At 26.5% G+C, this 22,762-nt stretch overlaps 9 protein-coding genes across 9 annotated transcripts; 2 read left to right on the top strand and 7 right to left on the bottom strand.

Moving 5' to 3' along the window:
* Positions 1-470: 470 nt before the first annotated feature.
* cand_004680 (uncharacterized protein) lies at positions 471-5,315 on the bottom strand (the record flags this gene model as incomplete). Its single annotated transcript, XM_067210711.1, has 1 exon — positions 471-5,315. One exon carries the CDS (start codon positions 5,313-5,315, stop codon positions 471-473), a length of 4,845 nt encoding a protein of 1,614 aa, XP_067067377.1.
* Positions 5,316-5,480: 165 nt separating this feature from the next.
* Positions 5,481-6,060, top strand: cand_004670 (uncharacterized protein; the record flags this gene model as incomplete). Its single annotated transcript, XM_067210710.1, has 2 exons — positions 5,481-5,497; positions 5,559-6,060. The coding sequence occupies 2 exons, from the start codon at positions 5,481-5,483 to the stop codon at positions 6,058-6,060; spliced, it is 519 nt and encodes a 172-aa protein (XP_067067376.1).
* Positions 6,061-6,284: 224 nt separating this feature from the next.
* cand_004660 (uncharacterized protein) lies at positions 6,285-6,711 on the bottom strand (the record flags this gene model as incomplete). Its single annotated transcript, XM_067210709.1, has 2 exons — positions 6,285-6,453; positions 6,554-6,711. 2 exons carry the CDS (start codon positions 6,709-6,711, stop codon positions 6,285-6,287), a joined length of 327 nt encoding a protein of 108 aa, XP_067067375.1.
* A 621-nt stretch (positions 6,712-7,332) lies between these two features.
* Positions 7,333-10,335, bottom strand: cand_004650 (uncharacterized protein; the record flags this gene model as incomplete). The annotated part of the gene is made up of 1 exon (XM_067210708.1): positions 7,333-10,335. One exon carries the CDS (start codon positions 10,333-10,335, stop codon positions 7,333-7,335), a length of 3,003 nt encoding a protein of 1,000 aa, XP_067067374.1.
* Positions 10,336-11,281: 946 nt separating this feature from the next.
* On the bottom strand, positions 11,282-12,979 carry cand_004640 (uncharacterized protein; the record flags this gene model as incomplete). The annotated part of the gene is made up of 1 exon (XM_067210707.1): positions 11,282-12,979. The coding sequence occupies one exon, from the start codon at positions 12,977-12,979 to the stop codon at positions 11,282-11,284; it is 1,698 nt and encodes a 565-aa protein (XP_067067373.1).
* Positions 12,980-13,592: 613 nt separating this feature from the next.
* On the top strand, positions 13,593-15,569 carry cand_004630 (uncharacterized protein; the record flags this gene model as incomplete). Its single annotated transcript, XM_067210706.1, has 3 exons — positions 13,593-13,863; positions 13,976-14,135; positions 14,285-15,569. The coding sequence occupies 3 exons, from the start codon at positions 13,593-13,595 to the stop codon at positions 15,567-15,569; spliced, it is 1,716 nt and encodes a 571-aa protein (XP_067067372.1).
* Positions 15,570-16,032: 463 nt separating this feature from the next.
* cand_004620 (uncharacterized protein) lies at positions 16,033-17,283 on the bottom strand (the record flags this gene model as incomplete). Its single annotated transcript, XM_067210705.1, has 1 exon — positions 16,033-17,283. The coding sequence occupies one exon, from the start codon at positions 17,281-17,283 to the stop codon at positions 16,033-16,035; it is 1,251 nt and encodes a 416-aa protein (XP_067067371.1).
* A 141-nt stretch (positions 17,284-17,424) lies between these two features.
* cand_004610 (uncharacterized protein) lies at positions 17,425-19,002 on the bottom strand (the record flags this gene model as incomplete). Its single annotated transcript, XM_067210704.1, has 1 exon — positions 17,425-19,002. The coding sequence occupies one exon, from the start codon at positions 19,000-19,002 to the stop codon at positions 17,425-17,427; it is 1,578 nt and encodes a 525-aa protein (XP_067067370.1).
* A 2,234-nt stretch (positions 19,003-21,236) lies between these two features.
* Positions 21,237-22,748, bottom strand: cand_004600 (uncharacterized protein; the record flags this gene model as incomplete). The annotated part of the gene is made up of 2 exons (XM_067210703.1): positions 21,237-22,636; positions 22,709-22,748. The coding sequence occupies 2 exons, from the start codon at positions 22,746-22,748 to the stop codon at positions 21,237-21,239; spliced, it is 1,440 nt and encodes a 479-aa protein (XP_067067369.1).
* Between the last annotated feature and the right edge of the window lie 14 nt (positions 22,749-22,762).

Genomic DNA, 22,762 nt, shown 5'->3' with positions numbered 1-22,762 from the left:
ACACAGTTCCAACAAATTTATAATATTTAACAGAGTTAATATGATATAAAGCTATTGATAAGATGCGACTTATTTGATCCATTACACTTGAATAATAAAAATGTAATCTTTAAAGAATTGAATCTGTTCACTGACGATCTACTTATGACTACACTGGTTTTAAATGATATAAGGTGTTCCCATTCGTAAAGATATGATAGAAGTACGAAACCTACTTTATATAACTAAATGTTACTTTGAAAAGTATCCAATCAGTAATTTTGTAAATTCCCAAATAGTGAATTTCAAACAATGAAATAATAGAAAATATTCTTAAAGTAAAATATATAACTTGAAATCTTTAAAATAAAAGTAATATAAATAATATGATTGTACAATGTAGTTTATAAATGTTTGACTAAATAAAATAGTAAAATGTACTAATTTTATGGACAAGTTTATTATTTAAGTTTAACAGGCCATTTAAAAATCTATTCAATAGGAATATTGGAACCTGCTTGTTGAATATTAAATATACGACTTGAGCGTCTTAACTTTTGATTTTCATTAACCACTAAGTTAGAAGATTTACTAGTATTCTTTGATCCTCTCCAGTCACCATCTTCATTATCTGATTCTAAAGATTCCTCACTATAGCTATCATTGTAGAAGTTATTTTCTTTGTTTGCGTCTAGTTTGGACCTTTTTAACTTTTTAACTTTAAATGGAGCTTTTATCTTTCTTTTATGTTGTTTAATATCAGAATTAGTATATTTTTTTAAATTTGACTTTAAACTAAAAGTCGTTTTTTTCCACATTTTATCAATAGAATTAGGTTGTAACACCTGATTTGCAAAATTCTCAGTATTCTCATTGAATCTAGCAACAATTTGATATTCAGTTGAGTTTTCACTATTTTTAAAACTTTTTTTGACAAACAAATTATTTGGTATATTGAATTTATTATTATAAAGAAGATAGTACCAGTGTTTTGTTATACTGTGTGCATGATCTTCAATCATTCTGTACTGAAGTGGATTATTTCTATTTATAAAGAAATAGGCTAAGTGATATTGCATACTTGAACAAATCTTTTCAGTGGTATCATTTGAATATATAATATCATTGTTTATTCTGGTATCATAGTAATTTCGAATATTTTCCAATAGTGCAATACAATGATTAACAATATCCATTATTGAATAATTTTTGAAGTAACTCTGCCCCTCTATACGATCTATTTGTTTCCATAATATGTATGCAAAGTAATTTGAAAGACTATTTATTTGATCATTTTCAAATACTTTGGAAGAAATGCTATAGACAAAAATTGATAGGATATAGTCCATCATAAAGTATAAATTTTCAATATTTTCACTATTGCATGATGATTTAATATAAGTACTGGTAATATTTTCAAGAACATTTTGCATATCCAATGTTATAGTATTTTTACCATTTTCATGTATTTTTTTTGTAAATTCTATGCATATTATAGGGATTAAGTGCATACTTAGGGTTCTACCAAATTTAGTTGTGAGAATTGATCTGAAGTTCCCATGAGATTTGTCAGATCCCTTTGGAGGGAAAAATAAGTATGAAAATACTTTAATTAGCTCATTTATTAAGGATTCCTGTTCGTAATTCTTTTTTTTGCTATTTTCATCTCTAGATCCATATTCAAAAAAAAGTGATACTAATCCAAGTAATTTTTCAATATTGCCCTTTTTCTGAAATATTTGCCATGTGTCATTCTCACTACTGCATAAATATTTGAGAAATTGACCAAATGAAAGAGTCATAATCATTGCACCTGTGTAAATTGAAGCTCTTTGCATCGTTGGAAATTGAGTTTCTATAATAAAAGATACAATATTTTGTTCTAAAAACTTTATATTGCTCTCTTTGTTTCCATTTGATTTAGATATACTTGTATTTTCTTCACTATATATAATGTTTTCCGAGATTATTGTTAGTATATCTAGAAGCTGCATTATTGTATCATTATTAGCTTTAGAAAAGTATTTACCAAGCATAATATTTGCAATACTTATAGTTAAGAAAATTTCGATAATTTCATCTTTTTTAAATATTATCTTTTTTATAACTTTCCCTTTTATCTGATCGAGGAGTCTTAACAAAGTTAAAAAAATTTCTTTTTTACATTTAAGTATTTGTAATCCACTAAAATGAGTTAAATTCTGATCTTGGTTACATAAATCACTTGACATAGGGCTTTTATCTAAATCTATATAAAGAGAATCTTTTGTAGTGCTGGATTCTTCATAAATCAAGCTCATTGATTCAATACATAACAGTTGTAGCATTGCCATGAATTTTTCCTTCTTACCTTTATTCTTTTGTTTATCTTTTATATCTTCTGAACTTTTTAGTATCTTGAGTATATTTTCACTTCTATCAAGGCTCTGGAGTTTTAAATTTAAATATGGGAAAGCATTACAAATTAAATTATATACCCAAAATAATGCTAAACTCTCATTAGAATTTATGAAAATATTATCAAATACATTATTCATTATTATATCAATTATACAGGTATTAGATTGAAATGTTTGAGTACCAAAACAATTTGATACCATTTTGTATTCCATATTTAATGCTAATCCATGATCTAAATTGATACTAGTAAATGCAGATTTAATATATTTGATTAATCTATAGAATGATTCAAAACCCACATTTTGAGTCTTATCTAAGTATTTTTTGTAAATATCAATAGTATTTATATTTGTAAATCTTTCAATAATCTTCATTACCTCTTGAGATGCAGATTCATCCGATAAATTAGCTATTGTATCCCACTTTTTTTTATTATTAATAAAAGAACTAATTGCATTTATTAAGTAGCAATGCTGAGCCATTACTACTATAGTATTGAAATATATTATCATTTTTTCAAATTCATCTTGTAATAAATCATGAAATTCCACATTTTCTAGCAGAGAAAAATGAGAAGGTAACCAAAATACTTTAAAAAGACCATATTTTAGTTTATAATCACTAAAGTATGGATATATTGGAGATGTAAACATAAATAATCTTGATAAACCCTCACTTTCAAATTGTTTATCGGTTAATGTACTCGTATTATAGTAATCTTGCAAAAAATCCACTTTCATCATCCCTGATTTGCACGATAATAGGTCTTCAGATATTTGTATTTCTATACATGAACTTAAACCTGATATTATAGATAGTTTGTACCATATATAGTGATTATTTTTATTTCGATCTTCTAAATTTGTATTTTTCAAAACTTTATCAAGGTTTTTAATTAATTCTCTAGCTTTATCTTGAAGCATTTGCTTAACATCAACTTTTTTTATTTGTGTCTGAATTTCCATGCAATGAAAAATAAACATTGAAAATTTTTCTAAAATAATACTGATATTATTTTCTAAAATATTCAAAATATTCTTAGGTAAATAATTTTGATGATAAATTGTTGCATATCTTAATATAAGATATTGTCTGAAGTAGGATAGAGCCTTGAAACGCTGCTGAAAAAAAAATATTGCGATTTTATGAACCACTTCACTCTTTGAATCTTTGTCATTATTCTTAATTTCATTATCTTTATAATTCCATTCATTCAAATTTTCTATGTCATACAGAAATTTATCCATAAAAAGTAGTGTTGCTGAACTTGTCAGAAGTATATTTTCTATTATTTGTCTCAATATAAAATCATCTTGTTTGACAGAAATTAACCATGCATACCATAAATTATTAATTAAATTAGGTTCATCCTTGTATATCTTCATGCATTTTATGCATTGAAATCTCACATCCCTATCATTATCGCATAGTCTTTGTAGGCAATAATGTTTAATTTCGCAGATTTTTGCTTTAGATAATATACAATAATTATTGGAGTACATTAATATACTTGAAAAGATATCAATAATTATTTTCCTAATTATAATATGTGGGTTACCAACATTATCTATGCAAGCTTGGACCATTTTACAAATTATATCTTTATTCAAATTGACACTGACCAGTCTTTCAGAATTAAAATATACTTTCATAACTTCATATATAATTGAGAAAATATTTTGACTAATATCCAAACACTTATCATCAATACATGTTAGCCAAATATCCAATAACTTTGATATACTATAATCTTCATCAATAATCCCTCTTTTACGAAGTACACTATTGTTACTATTTACTAAATAAGAAAGGATTAATTTACCAATATATTTACTATTATTCAGTCTTTCTTTGTTGTTGATATTATCTAAGTCACTAATAATAAATGAAAAGGTACTTTGAACGAATTCAGTATCGATATTGTGTAGTATTGAAATTATTTCATACACGACAAGTTTAACATCAATATCACTTTTATAATCTTTAATATACTTTATAATTTCCGGAATTTTAGTATATTCTTCACTTCTCCACCAGTAGATAGAATCTTTATTACTTAATTTTTTCTTTATATTCTGATCTCTATATTTGTCCGTATTTATATATATTATTACCTGTTGTAATATATTATTTGTATAAAATGAAATACTACTAGGTCCTAAATTATTCAGTATATCACTAATAATAGATAGTGTATCTTCACTTGCACTATTATTCATATTACTTAATTTATCTATTATATTTCTAGATAAATCCTTCATGATCAATAAAATCATCTCTCTTTTACCTGTACTATCATTACTATATCGCAACATACTAATTACAACCCACTTTGCCATAATTGCTATTTCATTTGAATCTTTCATTGTTCCTATTAAATCCATACATTTCATGAAAATTAATATGATCAATTTCTTCTTAATATCATTAGATACTAGCCCATCAAATAGAAAAAACAGTAGTTGATTATTATTATATATCCTATCTAATGTATACTTGTATCTAGATAAAACTAAGTCATCTTTCGAATGCAAGGATATTTCATTCACCAAACACTTATATAAGAAGTCCAGTTGCTCTATCACCCCTATTACTACATACTCATATAATTTATTCTCTTTTATTTTCATTGTTGCTTTATTATAATTCTGTACTTTAGATATCTCAGATTCATAAATACAAAAATACCTTGGGAACTCAGGAAATGCCAATCTTATACAATCCAGTATACTATTAACTATGAGAGTTTTAACTTCACAGTTTTTACCTACTAGCTCTTTTGTAGATATTAGAAGGGACAGTATAGGTAGCTGAACTTGTTTATTTAACTGGGAAAGTGCAATTGAAATATTTTTTAAATTAGAAATTAATAAACCTTTATCCTTAACATAATCTGAAGTTTTTAATATAGGTAATATGTAGTCAGGCTTGCTCATTTTAAATAAAAAAAATCAATATTACAAAATAGTGCCATAGCAATTCTAGTTGCATGCAGAGAAAAAAATTTCCCCTCACATAAATGGCGCTAAATAAAATTGTTCAAAGTTATAGGACAAAACCTTACATTTAGAAAATTTTATTCATACTTATACAAGTGTAAAATGAAAAATTATACAAGGTAAGCCAAGATATATGTTTAATAGTGTCTGTATTATATTAAAATTAACTAATAATTATAGTATAATAGACTATATACAAAGAAAATCGGTAGAATGCCTCAATGAAAATTCGAAATTCCCAATTTCCAATGCATTATTCCAATCAAATTTAGAAACATACTGCTCATCTTTAGATGATCATGAATTATTTATAAGGTTTTATTTTACACAACCAATGAGACTATCTAGTATTTCATTTCGCCTTAGCGAAGAAGATGTTAAACAAGGGTATGGTCCGAAACTAGTTAAGTTATTTGTAAATTGTGAATCATATAGTTTGTATGATGCTGAATCCGAAGATTCAACACAAGAAATAAAGATTTCAAAATCTCAATTAATAACTGGAGAGCCAATTGAATTAAGATTTGTCAAATTCCAAAATGTATCATTTCTACAAATATATGTATCAGAAAATCATGGAGCTGAACAGACCAGGATTGGTCGTATTAATATTTATGGTGAACAAGGTAATTACGTTGATATTACTAAGTGGAAAGCAAAAGATGAAAGTGAGCATGCATAAACTTGGTTATTCAATCCTATAAGTATTAATATATACAATTTCAATGCATGTAATACTTATTATTACAGTAAAAGTACAATAGATAAAATAATTATAGATATCTCTTATTCTACACCTTTAAGTAAGGTTAATAATCAAGATATTTTTTTTATATTAGTGAAATATATATAATTTGAAAAGCTTATTTTATCCACATTGTTTTAACATCTTTAATACAGCTACCATTATTTTGGAATTGGGTTAAGCCACTGTCCTCCTTGTCCATATGCATCAGCAACAATTTCTGCAGCTCTCCTTTGCCTTGTTGATAAGACACTAAGTTGAAACATTTTATATATAAAATATAATGTAAATAAAGAGTTAAATGGGCTATTCCACCATTCGACACATGATCTATAGATAATAAAAACGTTAAGAAAGTCGCACTATATATATTAGATTTTGATCTTCTAAAATGAAAATAAGTCATCTTATACTAAATGCAAAAACTTACGATGATTTCAATTTATATATTTCTTTATCTAATTTCAAAAATATAAAGTCTGCAATATCACTGAGAGTTTTTCCTTCGAATCTTCTCCAAGATAATTGCCAAGATCTTGGAGATATACAATAGATTGCATAATTAAGAATTCTACCTAGAATTATCATTTTCTTCAAAAATACATAAGCAGATACATATTACAATCCCGAGGGCGCGTATCTCTAGGACAATAGGAGTATCATATTGTTAGTACACCATGATCACTTAGTAAATTTATAGGATATCTGTAAAATCAAATATCCAACACGCTACAACTTAATACTACTCATAACAAGATAACCTAAAGATTAGAAAAAAGGTACAATTTACTTGCTAGAGAATAATTAATATCTATGTTGAACCAAATAAACCTCTAGAATTAATATGTACCTATAGCAAAGACTCAAAGTATCTAAATAGCTAAACGTCTGAATTGTATATATATACTCACAGACAATTTGAAGAAACTTAAAGGAATTACATATTAAGCCCCAAAAAAGTTAAGGTATAAATGCCAAATACAGATAATGTATCTTACTTCCACGGAATTAAAGTTAAATGAAGGGACCTACAAACAGCCACTTTTGCTATATACTGGAAGTATTCCACAAGATAAGTCACTTCAATAATTAACAAACTTGATATCTAAAATTCAGTATATATTCAGAAAACCTTGAAAAGTGTTCTGCAACATTGTTTACAATGAACTTCGAAGTCCCTGTAAATCAGCTTTCTTATATTTATGTTAACTAGTCAAATGACTCCTCAGCTAAAGCTGCAGCTTGTACAGGATCAGTTCTTCCATAAATATCTTTCTCCTGAACACTTTCATTTGAACTATTAAGAGAACTTCTACCCCTAGAGTGGGTTTCCTTTGTAGAAGGTTCTCCATGTTTAGTTGAGTTTCTATCAGGTAACGTAGATGTATTTGAACATTGGACTGAATCTCGATGTGATTTAGGAGTTGATTGGATATTTCTAGAACTTGGATGTTGTAAGTAAGATCTCCTAGTAGAGTGAGGAGCTCTACTTTTCGGACGAGATTCAGATAATTCAACATCAGGAACTGAGATCTTTGATTTCTCTGATTGAGACTCCTTTACTTGGACTCTTTTAGATACTGGTGTCTTAGGTGCACTAGATTTACCATTAGGACAGACACTATGAGGAGTACACTTCATTCCAGTTAATTTGGGTGAGACGGACTTTCTACTAGCCAATCTAAATGATTTAACTTGGGAATTATCTAATCTGGATTGCACAGATCTTCCACCTCCAAGTTTCGCAGGTTTACTCTGAGACCCAACAGATTTAGGAGATGTGGATCTAAGTCCTGTTGTGCATGGAACAGACTTAACAGGTGTAGATTTCACAAGTGCGCATTGAGTATCAATATATGAATATCCACATTGGCATTTATATTTGACAGTTTTAACTTCTGATTTACCCATATAGGACCCACTATATCTATACTTGCAAATAGGAGATTGACCTTGACAATGAGGGGGAGTATATTCACCACATTTGAAAGTACATACTTTACATGTACCTCTCCTTGATTCTGGAAATTTACACTGACTACCTGCACTATGACCTTTTTTAGATCCTCCGTAACTGCAATGAGTACTTGGGGAGATCTTCTTACGTTGACAAGTGACACCAGTAATATGTGAGGGGTTATATTTCGAACCGACAGAATGAGCTGGTTTTGCAACAGAACCCTCAAGAGCTGGAAGGTCAGTAGTACAACCTGCCCATTTCTTAGAGGTGCACTTACCACCATATGAAGCTCTACCCGCACAATGACCATGTCGACTTTTACCACCTACACTACCTTTCACTTTACATTGACTTCCAACACCAGCTACATCTTTGCAGTTCAAAGTGTGAACTGCAGAATGCTTACATTCCTTTGTAACACAAGTTGCTTTTAGGCACTTAATAGGAGAACCATCGGGATGGCGGCAAGTTCTAGATGGTTGTCTAGTACATGTCAAAGCAGCATATCGAGCTGGTTTATATGGTCTAGCACTTGATGTAGCTTCCAAGATCTTTTCTGGAGTATCTGTAAGTGCTATAGCTTCTTCTTCTTCTTCTTCTTCATCTAATGAATCTTCAGAAACTACATCATCATCACCTTCCATAGAAATATCCTCTGCCAATTTCCTTGATGATACTATATCATCTTCATCTTGTCCCATAACTTCCTCACCTTCCGCTTCTTCTACACCCTCTGAATCCTCGGCTTCTCCTATTTTCTCCATTCCCTCTGTTTCTTCCACTTCTCTCACTTCCCCCACTTTATCCGATACCTCATCTGCTTTAGAATCCAGTATTTCGGGTGTCACCTCAGTAACTTCTAATTCAGATTCAGATTCAGATTCAGATTCAGATTCAGATTCAGATTCCTCATATACTTGAGAATGATCATGAATCTCGCTAGATCTCAAATTTCTAATAGCACGTTCCTCCATAATATTAAAGAATTGAGTAGCTGAAAATAAAACTGCACGATTACGCATATCAGTAGCTTGTATTGAAGCTTGTTGAACTAGTAAAGCATTCTCTGCATCTAAGTCGCCATTTTCAGATAGCTCAATTAGTTCAGCAAGGAACTCCTCATACTTTACAGAAGGATTACGCATAGTAATTCCATAACCTTTATCAGTCTTAATAATTTCTGGAGACTTCCCTGCATCACGACTCCACAAGGGTACACCAGGTGAATACTTATTCAACTGGAATAAAAACATCTCAGTATCAGTACCTAAAGAAGATATACTATTAGATTGTTCGCGTGCTAGTTTAATGAACTCGGCATCTAATTCACCCTTATTCTTCAGGTCATCAATCATCTGGGTGACTAGATATCTCTCACTGCTACAATTATCCTTCAATTGTTTGTGAATCCTTCTCATTTTTTGTCTCTGGAATATTGCTGAAATACCCTCAATTCTACTTTCTACATTATATATATTATCACAATAGGATGATATATCTTGTAATTGTCTATCCAAGAATTTCTTCATATCAAAGAGATTGCTAGGTACATAATTTGCTGTAACAGGGGATGGAGGTGGGGTAACATGTCCTACAAACATCATAGTAGCATATGTAAGAGTATCATCCTCTTTAGCAATAACAAAGGCAGATGAGAAATCACCTGCAGCTACCTGCTTATCATCCTCAACACTTGATATATTTCTATAGATAGCATCAACTTTCTCTCTTTGAGTACTACATAATTTTATCATATCATCAAGAACTTGTTTATAAACTTCCTTCGAATGTCCTTCAGGAAGTCTCGAAACCAAATTATATACTGTATTATTTAGTGTCAGCTCTATATTGTAAATAAGGACCTTCTCTTCTTCACAAAATGACTCCATGCCAGACTTTGTAGAAGATATCAAAGGATAATAAAATAAAGCATCACTAGGAAGACCTGGAGTACTTCTGCTAAATATAGATATAGAACCTCCTAAATTTGACTCCATAATTAGAGGAGGACCACCTGAAGATTCAGTAAAAGGTATTTGACGACTCTTATTCAAGACATCATTGAAGAATGAACCAGCTTCAGAAGGACGAATATTTGGAGTAAGAAATACACCAGATACATTTGGTTCGGGATATCTTGATCCTCCTATACTCATGGCTTCTAATCTAGCTTGTCGTGGTGAGCTGTATGGGCCATCTGCATATACAGCAATTACAAAGATAGCAAATAATCTACATATATTTGCAATCATACTTATTTTAATATAACGCCGTCTTTACAGATAGGAACTTGATAAAATATCGATAATATTGCCTATATAAGGATAAAACTGAAATACCAGCTAACCCTCAATTAAGAAAAACACTTAAGAACTTTAATAAACTAATGAATCTCCCCTCTTCTCTATCTAGCCTAGTTACAAGATACCAAAACCTCTCCCTCTTAATGGATACCTAATATGATATTAATATATATTAATATTGCTAGACTATAACAATAATAATATATCTAACATATACCTAGCATCTCCCTTAAAGTGTATTACTCTTTATCTTATATACTCGTCTTCGAGATATATATCTGTTACCTTGTTACTAGTAGATAATTTATATTAGACAAAACGGTACCCCGTCTCGTCTCAAAATAACCGCATTAGATTATAATATTTAAGGTAGGTATACTTTAACTAGTAGAGGAGCAATAAAATATTGATAATACACACTTTATATTTAAAGTATATATAGCATTAATTTGAATTGTATAATTAGTTCACGCATGTTCTAAAATATATCCTAGTGAATGGGAATTTGTAATTAGAAGAAGTTCACTTCTATCCAAGTGATCAAGCTCATATATCACTTATTTTCTCCTAATAAATATTGCTTTGAAGTATTTCTGAAAACTTATAATAACAAATAAATTCGAAACTCAAAGTAAATTCTAATGAATACGTAGTAAAAAGTGATATATATGGATGTGTATATCTTTAACATAATTGTATATTAAGAATTATCTTCTTAAATAAAACTTGTATATACTATCAAACTGACTTAAAACCAATATTTCAGTTTGCAAGGTTTATAGTGTGTTTATCTCTTACTATTTACTATAATTCATATATAAAAGTATTTAACAATATACTATGATACTCCTGGAATTATTGAAGTCCTATGATATCCTTTTAGTTTACAATATTATTAAGACTCAGTATTATCTATAAATCCGGCAAGAATCTTATTTTGTTTATAAATAGTAGTTTTTTTATCCACTTCATCTTCACTATCCAAACTTCCCTTGTTTATACTTGAAATTCCAGCTCGCTTAGATTTGAAGATAGTTCTCCACCTGTTTTCAGCTCTGTGAATCTTATCTAAGAATACTTTAGTCAAAATATTCCTAACAATACTTTTCTTCCTTGTATAGATAGGTTCTAAATAACTAGGATCATATTTCACTGCTTCCTTTGATTTTTTAGAATATGCTCTATATCTTGATTTATTTCTCATAGTTGGCCTCAGACCTGGAATAAAACCCTGAGGAATAGAAGTTACTTCAATATTTGTAAAACCTATAGTAGATCTTAACCATATATCTTCATTCCCACTTAATTTACCTGGTATATATGAGGGAATCAAATCTGGATAAGATTCAGAAAGCATTCTCACCGGCATTATTGATTTGTTAAAATGCTCTATTGGGACTGCTAATGAGGGGATTGAATGTTCATATATAAAACCTACAGAAAGCATCTCAAAACAAATCATATGATTCAAAATAGTATTCATCTCAAGATTTGTAATTTCTAGACCAGTTAAATATCTCCTACATGTCATGAAGATTTCCTTCATTTCAATCTTTGATAAAGAAATAATTACTAAATCTATAATATAAGTTGCTTGATCAATAATATTTGCAAGTTTCATCAATGATTGTATAATTGAGATTACAGCTAATGCAGTATTCATTGCTCTTACAGAAACAAATAACTTTTCAGGGTAGTATATCTTCCTAGTTTTACTCTTAAAACTCATTCTATTTAAAGATATTAAAAGTAATAATCTAGCCAAAGTCTTAGAATTCACACCCCCTATAGAATATGGGAGTACAGAATAAGCTTGATCTATCCTAGCTAAAAATTCCTCTTTAAAACGAGAATAAGGACCATTAGATAAGGGATGAGTTGATAAACAAGATGCAGTATTTTGACAAATTTGTTTATAATGAGCTGATATGGTGTCATCACTTATCACAGAGACAGAATTAAGACAATTTTCAATTGCAAAAACTTCATCTTTGTAACTCATAGTTGCCATTGCAGATCCTATTATATCTTGCAAAGTATAACTCATAATTAATCCTTTGAGAAATGGTGCTATAGACATGTACATGCAATGTACTAATTCTAAATGCCATAAGGTAGGAAGTAAGCATTGTTCAATTGCAAAAGTCATTGCACGTTGGTACGGTTCTATAGGAAGTTCTGGTAATTCCTTCTTAAGTAACATTAATCTTTGTCTTAATCCATATTCCTTCGGTAATTTTCTTAGTGTTATATTAGTTTTAGCTTTTATTTTTCTCACCATATGTGGAACATGTACTTTTATTGTATTATTAATTTTACTTTCATATGAAATTGAACATGTTGCATAACATGCTGTTTCTTTAGATCCCATAATTCGCTTCCATTCACTTCTAAAAGTAGGAAAATCTATTAAATTCTCAGATAATAATTTTAATTGAGAAATTGTCTTATTAAATGCCCAGTAATTCTTATTAATAGGTACAGTGTCAGTAGACTTATTTAATTTTAAACCATATAAATTAAGAGGGAAGAACCCCCAAAAAAGTAGCCATATTACAAAAGAGTGATAGGGAAGTAGTTGGGACCTTTCCATACCCCTTGTTTATTAATTTTATTACTTGTATTGAAATAATCCTTATCAATGATATAACGTTTCCAAGACCGCCATTGTACCGATACCGGAGTACTATTTTTATTCTACTGCTCTCCAAACTACGAGGGAAGTACAAAATCTTTTTATATTTACTATAATAATTGAAATTTTAATTAAGAAATTTTTAGCTTGTATATTAAATATAATGTGTATTGAAGAACTTCAATTTTATTAATATTATCTAGTTTAGATCATTTTTAATGTAATAAAATAAATCTAAATTTCAACTATTTAATAGATAATATGTAGTATTGTTTATTAGGATAATATCTCCTTTAGTAATGGGATTTTTTGATATAATGATCCCCTAAATATTTATATATTATATACTATCATCAATAATTTAGTATATTAATTAATCTAGAAAAAAAAAATATTTAAAAAAATCAAAGTTACATGGATCTAAATTTGACATGCATTTACAAATTTGGCGGGTAACTATTGTAAAAGATTTAGACAGTATCATTCTTGGAAATTAGAAAGAAATTTGTATGTAATATTTAAAAATTAATTCTAGTTTAAAAAAATATCCAGTTTATATTATTTACACTAGATGCATTTTATAAAGTTTTTTTATTCAGTATTGATAATATTCTGTATAATTGATAGTATATGGTTGTGTGATATTGAAATAAATGTCAAACCAATTAAAAAAGTAATAAGAAAGGCAAAAGATAAAGTTCTTAAAAAAGTAAATACAGATCCTAAAAAAGAATTAGTACCTAAAGATAATTTATCTATATATCCTGCAATTGTTGGTGTTTTTGGAACAGGAGAAGTTGCTAAGGCTAAAGCTAAGCATGTGGAAATATTTGATAATAAAGGTATAGTTTTTTTTTTAAGAAAGAATATAATAAATATATTAATTTGATTGACATAGTTTTATATTTAATCTTTTTTCGACAAAAAAAAATTGATTTATTTGTAATATTGTAGATTTATTGGAACGTAAGAATATTTATGTTCTTGATAGTATCCCAGGTTGGGAAGGAATTGAGATACCAATACATTATCCTAACATATTTTCTGAACTAAGAATTTCATCTCCAATAACTGAAGATAATATGAAAGTTCTTCCAGCAGTTGCTATTGATAGGTAAGTGTTATTTATATTGATTCTACTTAATTTACAAAATAAACTTATCTTTAACTACTGTTTTTTTATGATATTTTTGACTCTTATACCCTTTTTTTAAATAATTTAATATAATTTGACAATAATACATTAAAAATAAAATTATTCAGATTTATACTTTTTGCTATTGAAGAATCCCTACTACCTAATCAATTTTATTTAAGAGTAGCCTTTTGTATGTTTGATTCTCTATATCCATATTTAGAAGGTATCCCAAGTTCTGAAACTATGCAAGATATATTAGGAGCATCATTATTATCTATTAAGAAGATTAATAGTACTTTAGCTGTAGATGTAAGATATTGCCGAGAAAATATAGCAAATATTGCAGATTCACTTTTAAATCTACATGGAAATCAAGCTTGTGATGACATGTTATTATGTATGTATCAAGGAACTTATCCAATGTTATCTAAATCAATGAGGCACTACGATTTTGATGAACTAATATTACGATCTTATATGAATAAAGGATTAAATATATGGTACCATAATGATTCTGTAAAACCTGCTGAGGTCATATTATGGAATATTTTAAAATTTTTACACAAGTCTAGCAAGTGGAAATATTATTCAAATCCCAATAAACTTTTTATACCTATTCGTGCATTTATACTGTCTTTATATATTCTTCATAGTGGTACATTATATGCAGGATGGCCAAATAATTTGATAATACATCCTTCATTAGCTATTAAATCATTAGTAGTATATAAAAAAAAGGATTTAGAACTATCTAAATATAGGATTCACTGTATAAATGTAGTTAGAAGATGGTTAAAAAATGTAACTCCCAAGAAGTATGTATTAATTGCTCCAAATTTGTCTATAATTGATAGTATAAGTAATGCAACTTGCCATCAAGCAATAAAAACTGGATTTGTAAGTAATCATAGATTTGATTTTACTAATATGATTGAAGAGGGATTTACTCATGTAGATTTATTAAATCTTCAAATTCCTATTGTACAAATAAAAGGGGGTAAAAAATTAGAATATATGAGGAAATATAATATTGGGAGGAAACCAGAGGCTCGTAGATGGTCCCATTATCATAAAACTGGAAAAATTTATGACCCAATAAATTATGAAAATTATAAAAAAGATGATATAATTTTAAATTTACAAGATGAATTATTACTTAAAAATTATAATAAGGAAAAACAATTTAAAGAAATAAATCAACCATATTTGAGTGTATTAGAACTTTTAGAGACTAAAAAGAATTACTCTAAAAAAACTAATGATAAACAATCATTAGGAATTAAGAATAGATCGTTGGGAAATCATAAAAAAATTATACCTAGTGAAATTTCTAATTACGATATAAGTGATACTGAAAGTGAAATAGAATCTGATATTCCTTCTGAAACTGAATTATCTATAGAAGAATAAAAATTTTTATATTATAATAATATGAAATAAAATAAGAGTAGATTTATAATGGTAGATATTTGAATTTTTACTTAAATTTTGTTTTCTTTATAAATATTCCTAATATTATTTTTATTTGAAAGATCTATTACTAAATAATTAAACTTAAACTAAATTTTTATATATTAATTTAATTTTAAATAAATAACTGATAAATTATTAATATATTTAAATAAACAAAATATTGATTTTATAATCTAGAAAGACTAAAGTAAATTTAAGATACTTTACTAATATATTCATAAGTATTAATCTAATTATATTTTATCTCACAAGTTTTGAATATAAATAATACTATCAATAATAATTAATTCTGAATTTAATAGTAATATCAATATATTAATATCTATCTATTATAAAACATATATTTGAATAATTTATCAAATATAAAGTAAATTATAATAATCTGATTATTATATCTTTTTTAAATATCAGCTAATATATCCAGTAAACTTAATCCTTCAATAGGTTGTGTTAATTTATTTTCCCTATATCTTGATCTTGAATTTATGCCTAAATGTATATTATCTTTATTTTGTAAAGGATTATTTACTCTAATTGGTTCAGGAGGATATCTATAAGGATCATAATCATATGGATCATACATAGTCATATCATATCCATTTGAACTTTCACTAACAGCTATTAAACAAGTTTCTGTAATCATTAAACAGCATGCACAGCCAGCTAGAAGTGTTTCTGCACAGACAAACCATTTTAAAGTTGTTTTAAGTTTGTCAAAAAAATTTTTCTTTTTCTTCTTAACCTTTTGTTTCAACATTCTAAATCCTATTTGATTGTGACCAATTTCAGAAATTTCAAATCTTGAATTATTTATATCATTATATATTAAGATATTATTTGAATTCAGATCTGAAATATTGTTAGATATAAATAATCCATTTAAATCATTAGATTTACAAAATTCTTTAGTTATATTTGATTCAATAATTTCCTTTATTAAAGGTTCTTCACTAAACTTCTTACAGGATTTTATTTCACATACTGGATATGATTCATTTCTATAATTATCTTTTATCCAATATACATATGGCATTCCAAAAATATTTGATTCATTTTTATAATTAGATTCAGAATTATATGATAGAATTTGAGGTCCAATATAATAAAATTTAAATTTATTAGATGAATTATTTGTAAGACTAGAAGTATTTATATTTATATTATCATATATAGAATAATTATGAGTAAAATACGATATTTCTTCTATAGGTTTAAAGTTGTCTTCTAAATTATATGAATTCTTTAAATTCATTGATTTATCTGTAATATTCTTAATATTCAATTCTGTATTATAATTTGGAGATAATAGCTTCAAATTATCAAAATTTCTATTCTCTAGAAATTTATCAAAATCTTTAATATTTCCATATTTTATATAATTCATATATTTATCAGAATTGTAATTATCTTTATATTCCAATGAATCTAAAGTATTAGTGATAAGATCATTATTACTAATTAATTTACTATTATTACTTATTCTGAATAATTTTTTAGTAATACCCTCAGATATATGTGAGTTACTATTCTCATATTTAATATTTAACAATGAAAAAACATCTATAAATATTGATCCCATCTGGATGTTTGAACATTTATATATCTGAATATATAATTCAACCAAAAAATAAATAATAAATTTTGAACTCATATTTCTACATTCTCTACAGTATAAAATATAGTCAATTATCTTAGGTATTATGTCAAGTAATTTCTAAGCTTTAAACTTCATATTAGCCCACATTCTGTAAAGTTAAAAATTTATTTATAGATCATTTTTATCTAAATTAATTCAATCATATTTTATATACTCATGCTCATCTACCTTAAAACAGTGCGTTTTCGTTGTAGGTTTATCTATAGATTCACTACAAGTTGAATAAATATCTAATGTACATGTACTATCTAGTTCTTGTTCTATTTCTTCTACTTGATATTTACTCTCAGATTCTTTATCAAGTTGTTTACCAAATTCTGTATTATTAATATCAACAGAATCTAATTTTGTTGAAGATCCTGGTGTTTCAATCAAAAGTTTGCTAGGTCTATTATCATTTACTTCATTAGATTCACCTTCTAATGAATATTCTTGACCATAATCACATTCACTATTTCTATATAAAATACCTGGGTCTGCAATTAATACAACTTCTTTTTTAGAAAGTGTTTTTGGAACTTTAACACTTTTACTAATAAATCCTATTGAAATCATCTTTGTACAAGCATATTCCATTATAGTATTAGAAAATGGAGAATAACCAACAGAAGTCCAATATGGTAAATAATCCACAGTATTTGATATAAAATGAACATCTATTAAATTATTAATACATGATGCTATCATCTTCAAAACTGACTTCTTATTTAGACTATTATCACCAATAGCAGAATAATTACTAATAGAAACTTCAAATACATCTGGATTTTTATATCCACTATCTATTAAGAATTCATTAAGTATAAATATCATATTGAAATATCTAATAACATAAAATAATTTATCAATATTTACTTTCTTACTAAAAGAAAAACATTTTTTATTATTTTTTAAAGTTTTTCTACGATACATAAGAATTTCTGTTATTATTTTTTGAGCATAAGATCTTGAATGTAATCCTCTATAAAATAATGGTTTATCTTTATAAATATTAATAATTCTATCTTCCCATTTCTTTGACCTATAGATATTTTCACCATCTAAAAATTCACGATCAGTTAAACATTGACGCATTCTTGAACAAATTTTATCTCCATATGGTTGAATAGCAATATCACTAAAAAGTGGTATTGCAATCTTACAATATCTTGTATTAAACCCTTCACTAGGTAAGTCCATAGATGCTAATGCGGCTCCTACAATATCTTGTAAAGAATAACTCATTAATACTCCATTTATATAAGGTAAAACTCCTTTATACATACAATATATCAGTTCTAAATACCATAATGAAGGTAATCTACAAATTTCAATAGCAAATGAAATTAAACGTTCTACTGGTTCAAGAGGTAATATAGGAGGTGATTGTGATATAATAGGGATTCTATTTAATTTCTCAGGTAATTTATTTATCATTCGTGGGATATGAATTGGGATTGAAGATTTATAATATTTATATTGATTATTAATTTGGTCATCACCATTAATATCTAAGGGAAATTTAGGTTCTACCCCTTTAATAACAACTCTACGTAATAATGGATCTGTTTTCCTTACTCTTATTCTATATTGAGAATTAATTAATGGTAACTCTGCAGACCCCGAATTTAATCCCATTATTAAACTATCATCCTCATTTGAGTTATCATGTCTACAATCTATAAACCAAAAATTTAATAAAAAAAATAAAATATACCAAAATAAACTAATCATATTGAAATAAATAACCTAAATTTACAATTTTATATAATGATAATATTAGTAAACAATAAATTGCAATATTTTACATTAATTTTAGGTATTTAAGATACCGGTAAAATAAATAATACATGTATTATTGCAAATTAGACGGTATGATTTTTTTAAGCGGTATTTTTAATAGTTTATGACAGTTAATTAACATGCAACAAGTATTATATTAGAAAATTCAAAACTTATTTATTGGGGATTACCACTGTAATATTAATATTTACAAATCACTTAAAAAAATAATAAAGTATAACATAAACAAAAAATGTTTAAAACTTTTTTATAATCTATATTTATATTATATTTCCCACTATTTTAGTACGATATAATCCGATTATTAATATTCAAATTTATCAAGTAAATTCTATATATCTTCAATCATTATTAAATTGTTCAACAAAAAAAAAGTAGAGTGTAACATTAACAAATTAATTTGGTCCTCATTTATAAGTCTATTACCTAGGATATTAGCATTATCTATTATTTTCATCTATAAACTCTTACATGTTAAAACTCTTTATTTTTGTATGAAGACAGGTAATGATAAAAGACTTTCTAAAGTCAATGGGATTTTATTTATTAGAGGATAAAGAATACTTTTCAGAAAATACAAAAAGATACTGAAAAAGTTTATACATAAAATACGTGCATTATGTACTAAATTATTATTTCTCTAAATAATGTTTCATTAATATTCCTCTTAATATAATCTTCATACTCTTATACCTAAAATTACACTTTTTGATTATAATAATTGTACTATATTTCTTCCTTCAATATTTTGTGTATTTACTACTACTATACTAATAACTATAATAAGTTATCCTAATATCATCTCTATATTCTGAAAGGTAGAAAGTTGAGGTTGCATATAGAAAAGAATTGGTATTGTATTGAAAATAATCCTAAAAAATTTTATATTATAAAGATTGAACAATTATATGATAATATTAAAACAAAATTACTTCAAATTATTTATTTGGGAACTTCCTTTTAAATATATTATAATATATTGTAGATTAATAACAATGAATATCTTTAAATTATTTATATGGCCTTCATTTTATTCTAATAGATTAACAATTAAAATTTATTTAGATATTTCTAATTAATGATAGTATCTAGTAAAATTTAAGTTATACCTAGAAGTTGGATATTTCCATTACTTCTAATTTCATTTCATAAAAAGATTAAATACATTATATTGTGGAAATTAGTAAGATTTAAAGAATCATATAGTGAATCTTATCTATTCTAATTATATAATAAAAAAAAAATCAAATAGATTGAATAAAAATTGAAATTAAATCTTTAATACAATATTCAGATTTCTAAATTTATTCCGGAGTCGCAAGAAGTTCTTCATTATAAGAATATTTGGAAGAGGGAGCGAAATCATCATCATAAATCGGGTATATTTATAAAATTGATCTTAAATTAGTAAGATATCACTTCTAATTTAATGATATCTGACATATTTTAAATATATGTACTAATTTTTACAGTTATAAAGGACAATATCTTATGTTTTACATATTAATAATAATGCCTCAGTTTCAAAAATTAAATTTCATGATATTCCTCTGGCTTCCGAGTAGGTTCAATAGCTCGAAACAACAGAATAGAACTTCATTTAATACATGCAGAACATCATAGGCAAAATATCTCATTTTTAATTTATATTATTACTATATCCTAAATTAAATTTATTCCCAAAGTCTATTATTCAATATTTGGCGACAAGAGAAATATGTAATTACATACCGCATAATAGACAAGTTTTCAGAACTCATTAATGACTATTATTTCAGAATTAACTAATATATCTAAAAATATTCTAATATTACTTTTTAAGAAAAAAAAGGAATATATAAGATAGGTAAATTAGTATCTAATATCAAATTAAGATTACTTCAATTAATACAGCTAAGGATTTGTAATATTAATATTTATTAAAGGAAGAACTTACTTTAAAATTTAAAATCTATATATATATATACATACATACATATTTTTACTGTATCACTCTTGATAAAAAGAGAAACAAAAGATTTATTTATAATCTAAACTTCATAATAACTGTACTTATTTATAATTAAGTTAGATCTATAAATAAAAGCACATTCTTATTTATTATATAAAATCGATTACTTATTATGAGTTAACTAAATTATCCATTATTCAAGATCTTAGGATCATTAATATACTGTAGATTCTTCACTTATTACAAATTCAACTTCTCCCTCTCCATCTTGTTGAACCGTCTTATTAGTTAATATATCTATATTTTTTTTATCTATATCAGAATCTGTATTACTAAGTAAATTAGCTCGTTTAGAATTCCTTACTTTTATATATTCACTTTTTATAGATCTAGTAGTAGTATCAAAAAGCGCTCTATTATTTATATATAGATATGATAAATGTCTTATAGCATTCTCACCACGCTCTTGGCGCGTGTCTCTTGTAACAGATACGTTTATATGTTCTTGAAGCCATAAAATCATTTTTGCTAACATTTCAATCCTCTTTTTAGTATCTTCATTCAAAATATCTTTTTTAGACTTTTTTATAGGAAACTTTATTTGTAATTCTTCTTTAGTGTCCTCTCTAGATTCCCCTCTACATTGAACTGATGATATTTCTTCAGTCTTAATATATTTCTCAAGAGTAGCTATATTAGCTTTTATTTTTTGTTTTTCAGAAATTAAACCACTTAGTTCCGCACTCTTTTTTTTCAATTCTCTTTTAGTTAGTTCAATATCTCCTGATTTTGGAGGATTTATAGAATTTACTATATTCTCTAATTCACACCTTAATTGGGTTATTTGAAGCTTCTTCTCTGCTATAGACTGATTTAACTTTTGTTTACTATTATTTAATTTCTTAATTATTTTTTGAATTTCCTTACTATTATCTTGGTTAATATTTAACTGATTAATTTCATATGATGGATTTCCTTTACAATAATCTTCAGTAATTTGATTCCCTATTTTATGAATTGGGATTATACCTTCTAATATTTGTATAGCTATTAATTGCTTAGATTCAGTAAGAATTATTGGTTGAATTTCCGTTTCTTTATGTTCTACCTTATTTATTTGTTGATTTTGTTTAATCAATTGATCTTTATTCTGTTCTTGTTCAATTGGTATATTTATCTGAACTCCTGCAGATATAATTCGTCTCTTAGTATAATCATCTATATTTATAGTTTCATTATTATTTAATATATTTTCATACTCACGAATAGTCTTTAATTTTTCACGAATATTATTTTCCATCATAAGAAAATCTATTTGATATTCATTATCACTAAAAATATTTTGATCTTCCTTTGTAGAATATATAGTTTCTATATTATCAACATTAGATATTCCAAATGATCTAATATCTACATCATCTAACCATAATTTAACAAATTCATTATTTTTTATATTTATATTTTTAGTTATATCAAATGACTTTGTATTACTTTCAGATAATTCGAAGGTTTTACTTTCAAGAATATCATCATTTTCAAGTGATTCTTCAATATCAGTTGTTTTAATACCCATAACAACTTCATCAAATTTAGATAACTTTTTTTTTTTATTTTCTAATTTAAAATATAAAGAAATTGTTTTATTTTAATAATTTATTTAATAATCTTATAAGTTTCCTCACTTACTATTAACATGAAGCAAATCTATATTTAAAGATGTTCCCATTTCTACTCTTAATA

The sequence above is a fragment of the Cryptosporidium andersoni genome (assembly GCF_001865355.1).
Source record: "Cryptosporidium andersoni isolate 30847 chromosome Unknown contig_43, whole genome shotgun sequence".
NCBI classification, from domain to species: Eukaryota; Apicomplexa; class Conoidasida; order Eucoccidiorida; family Cryptosporidiidae; genus Cryptosporidium; species Cryptosporidium andersoni.
This window is presented reverse-complemented; position numbering and strand designations above follow the sequence as displayed.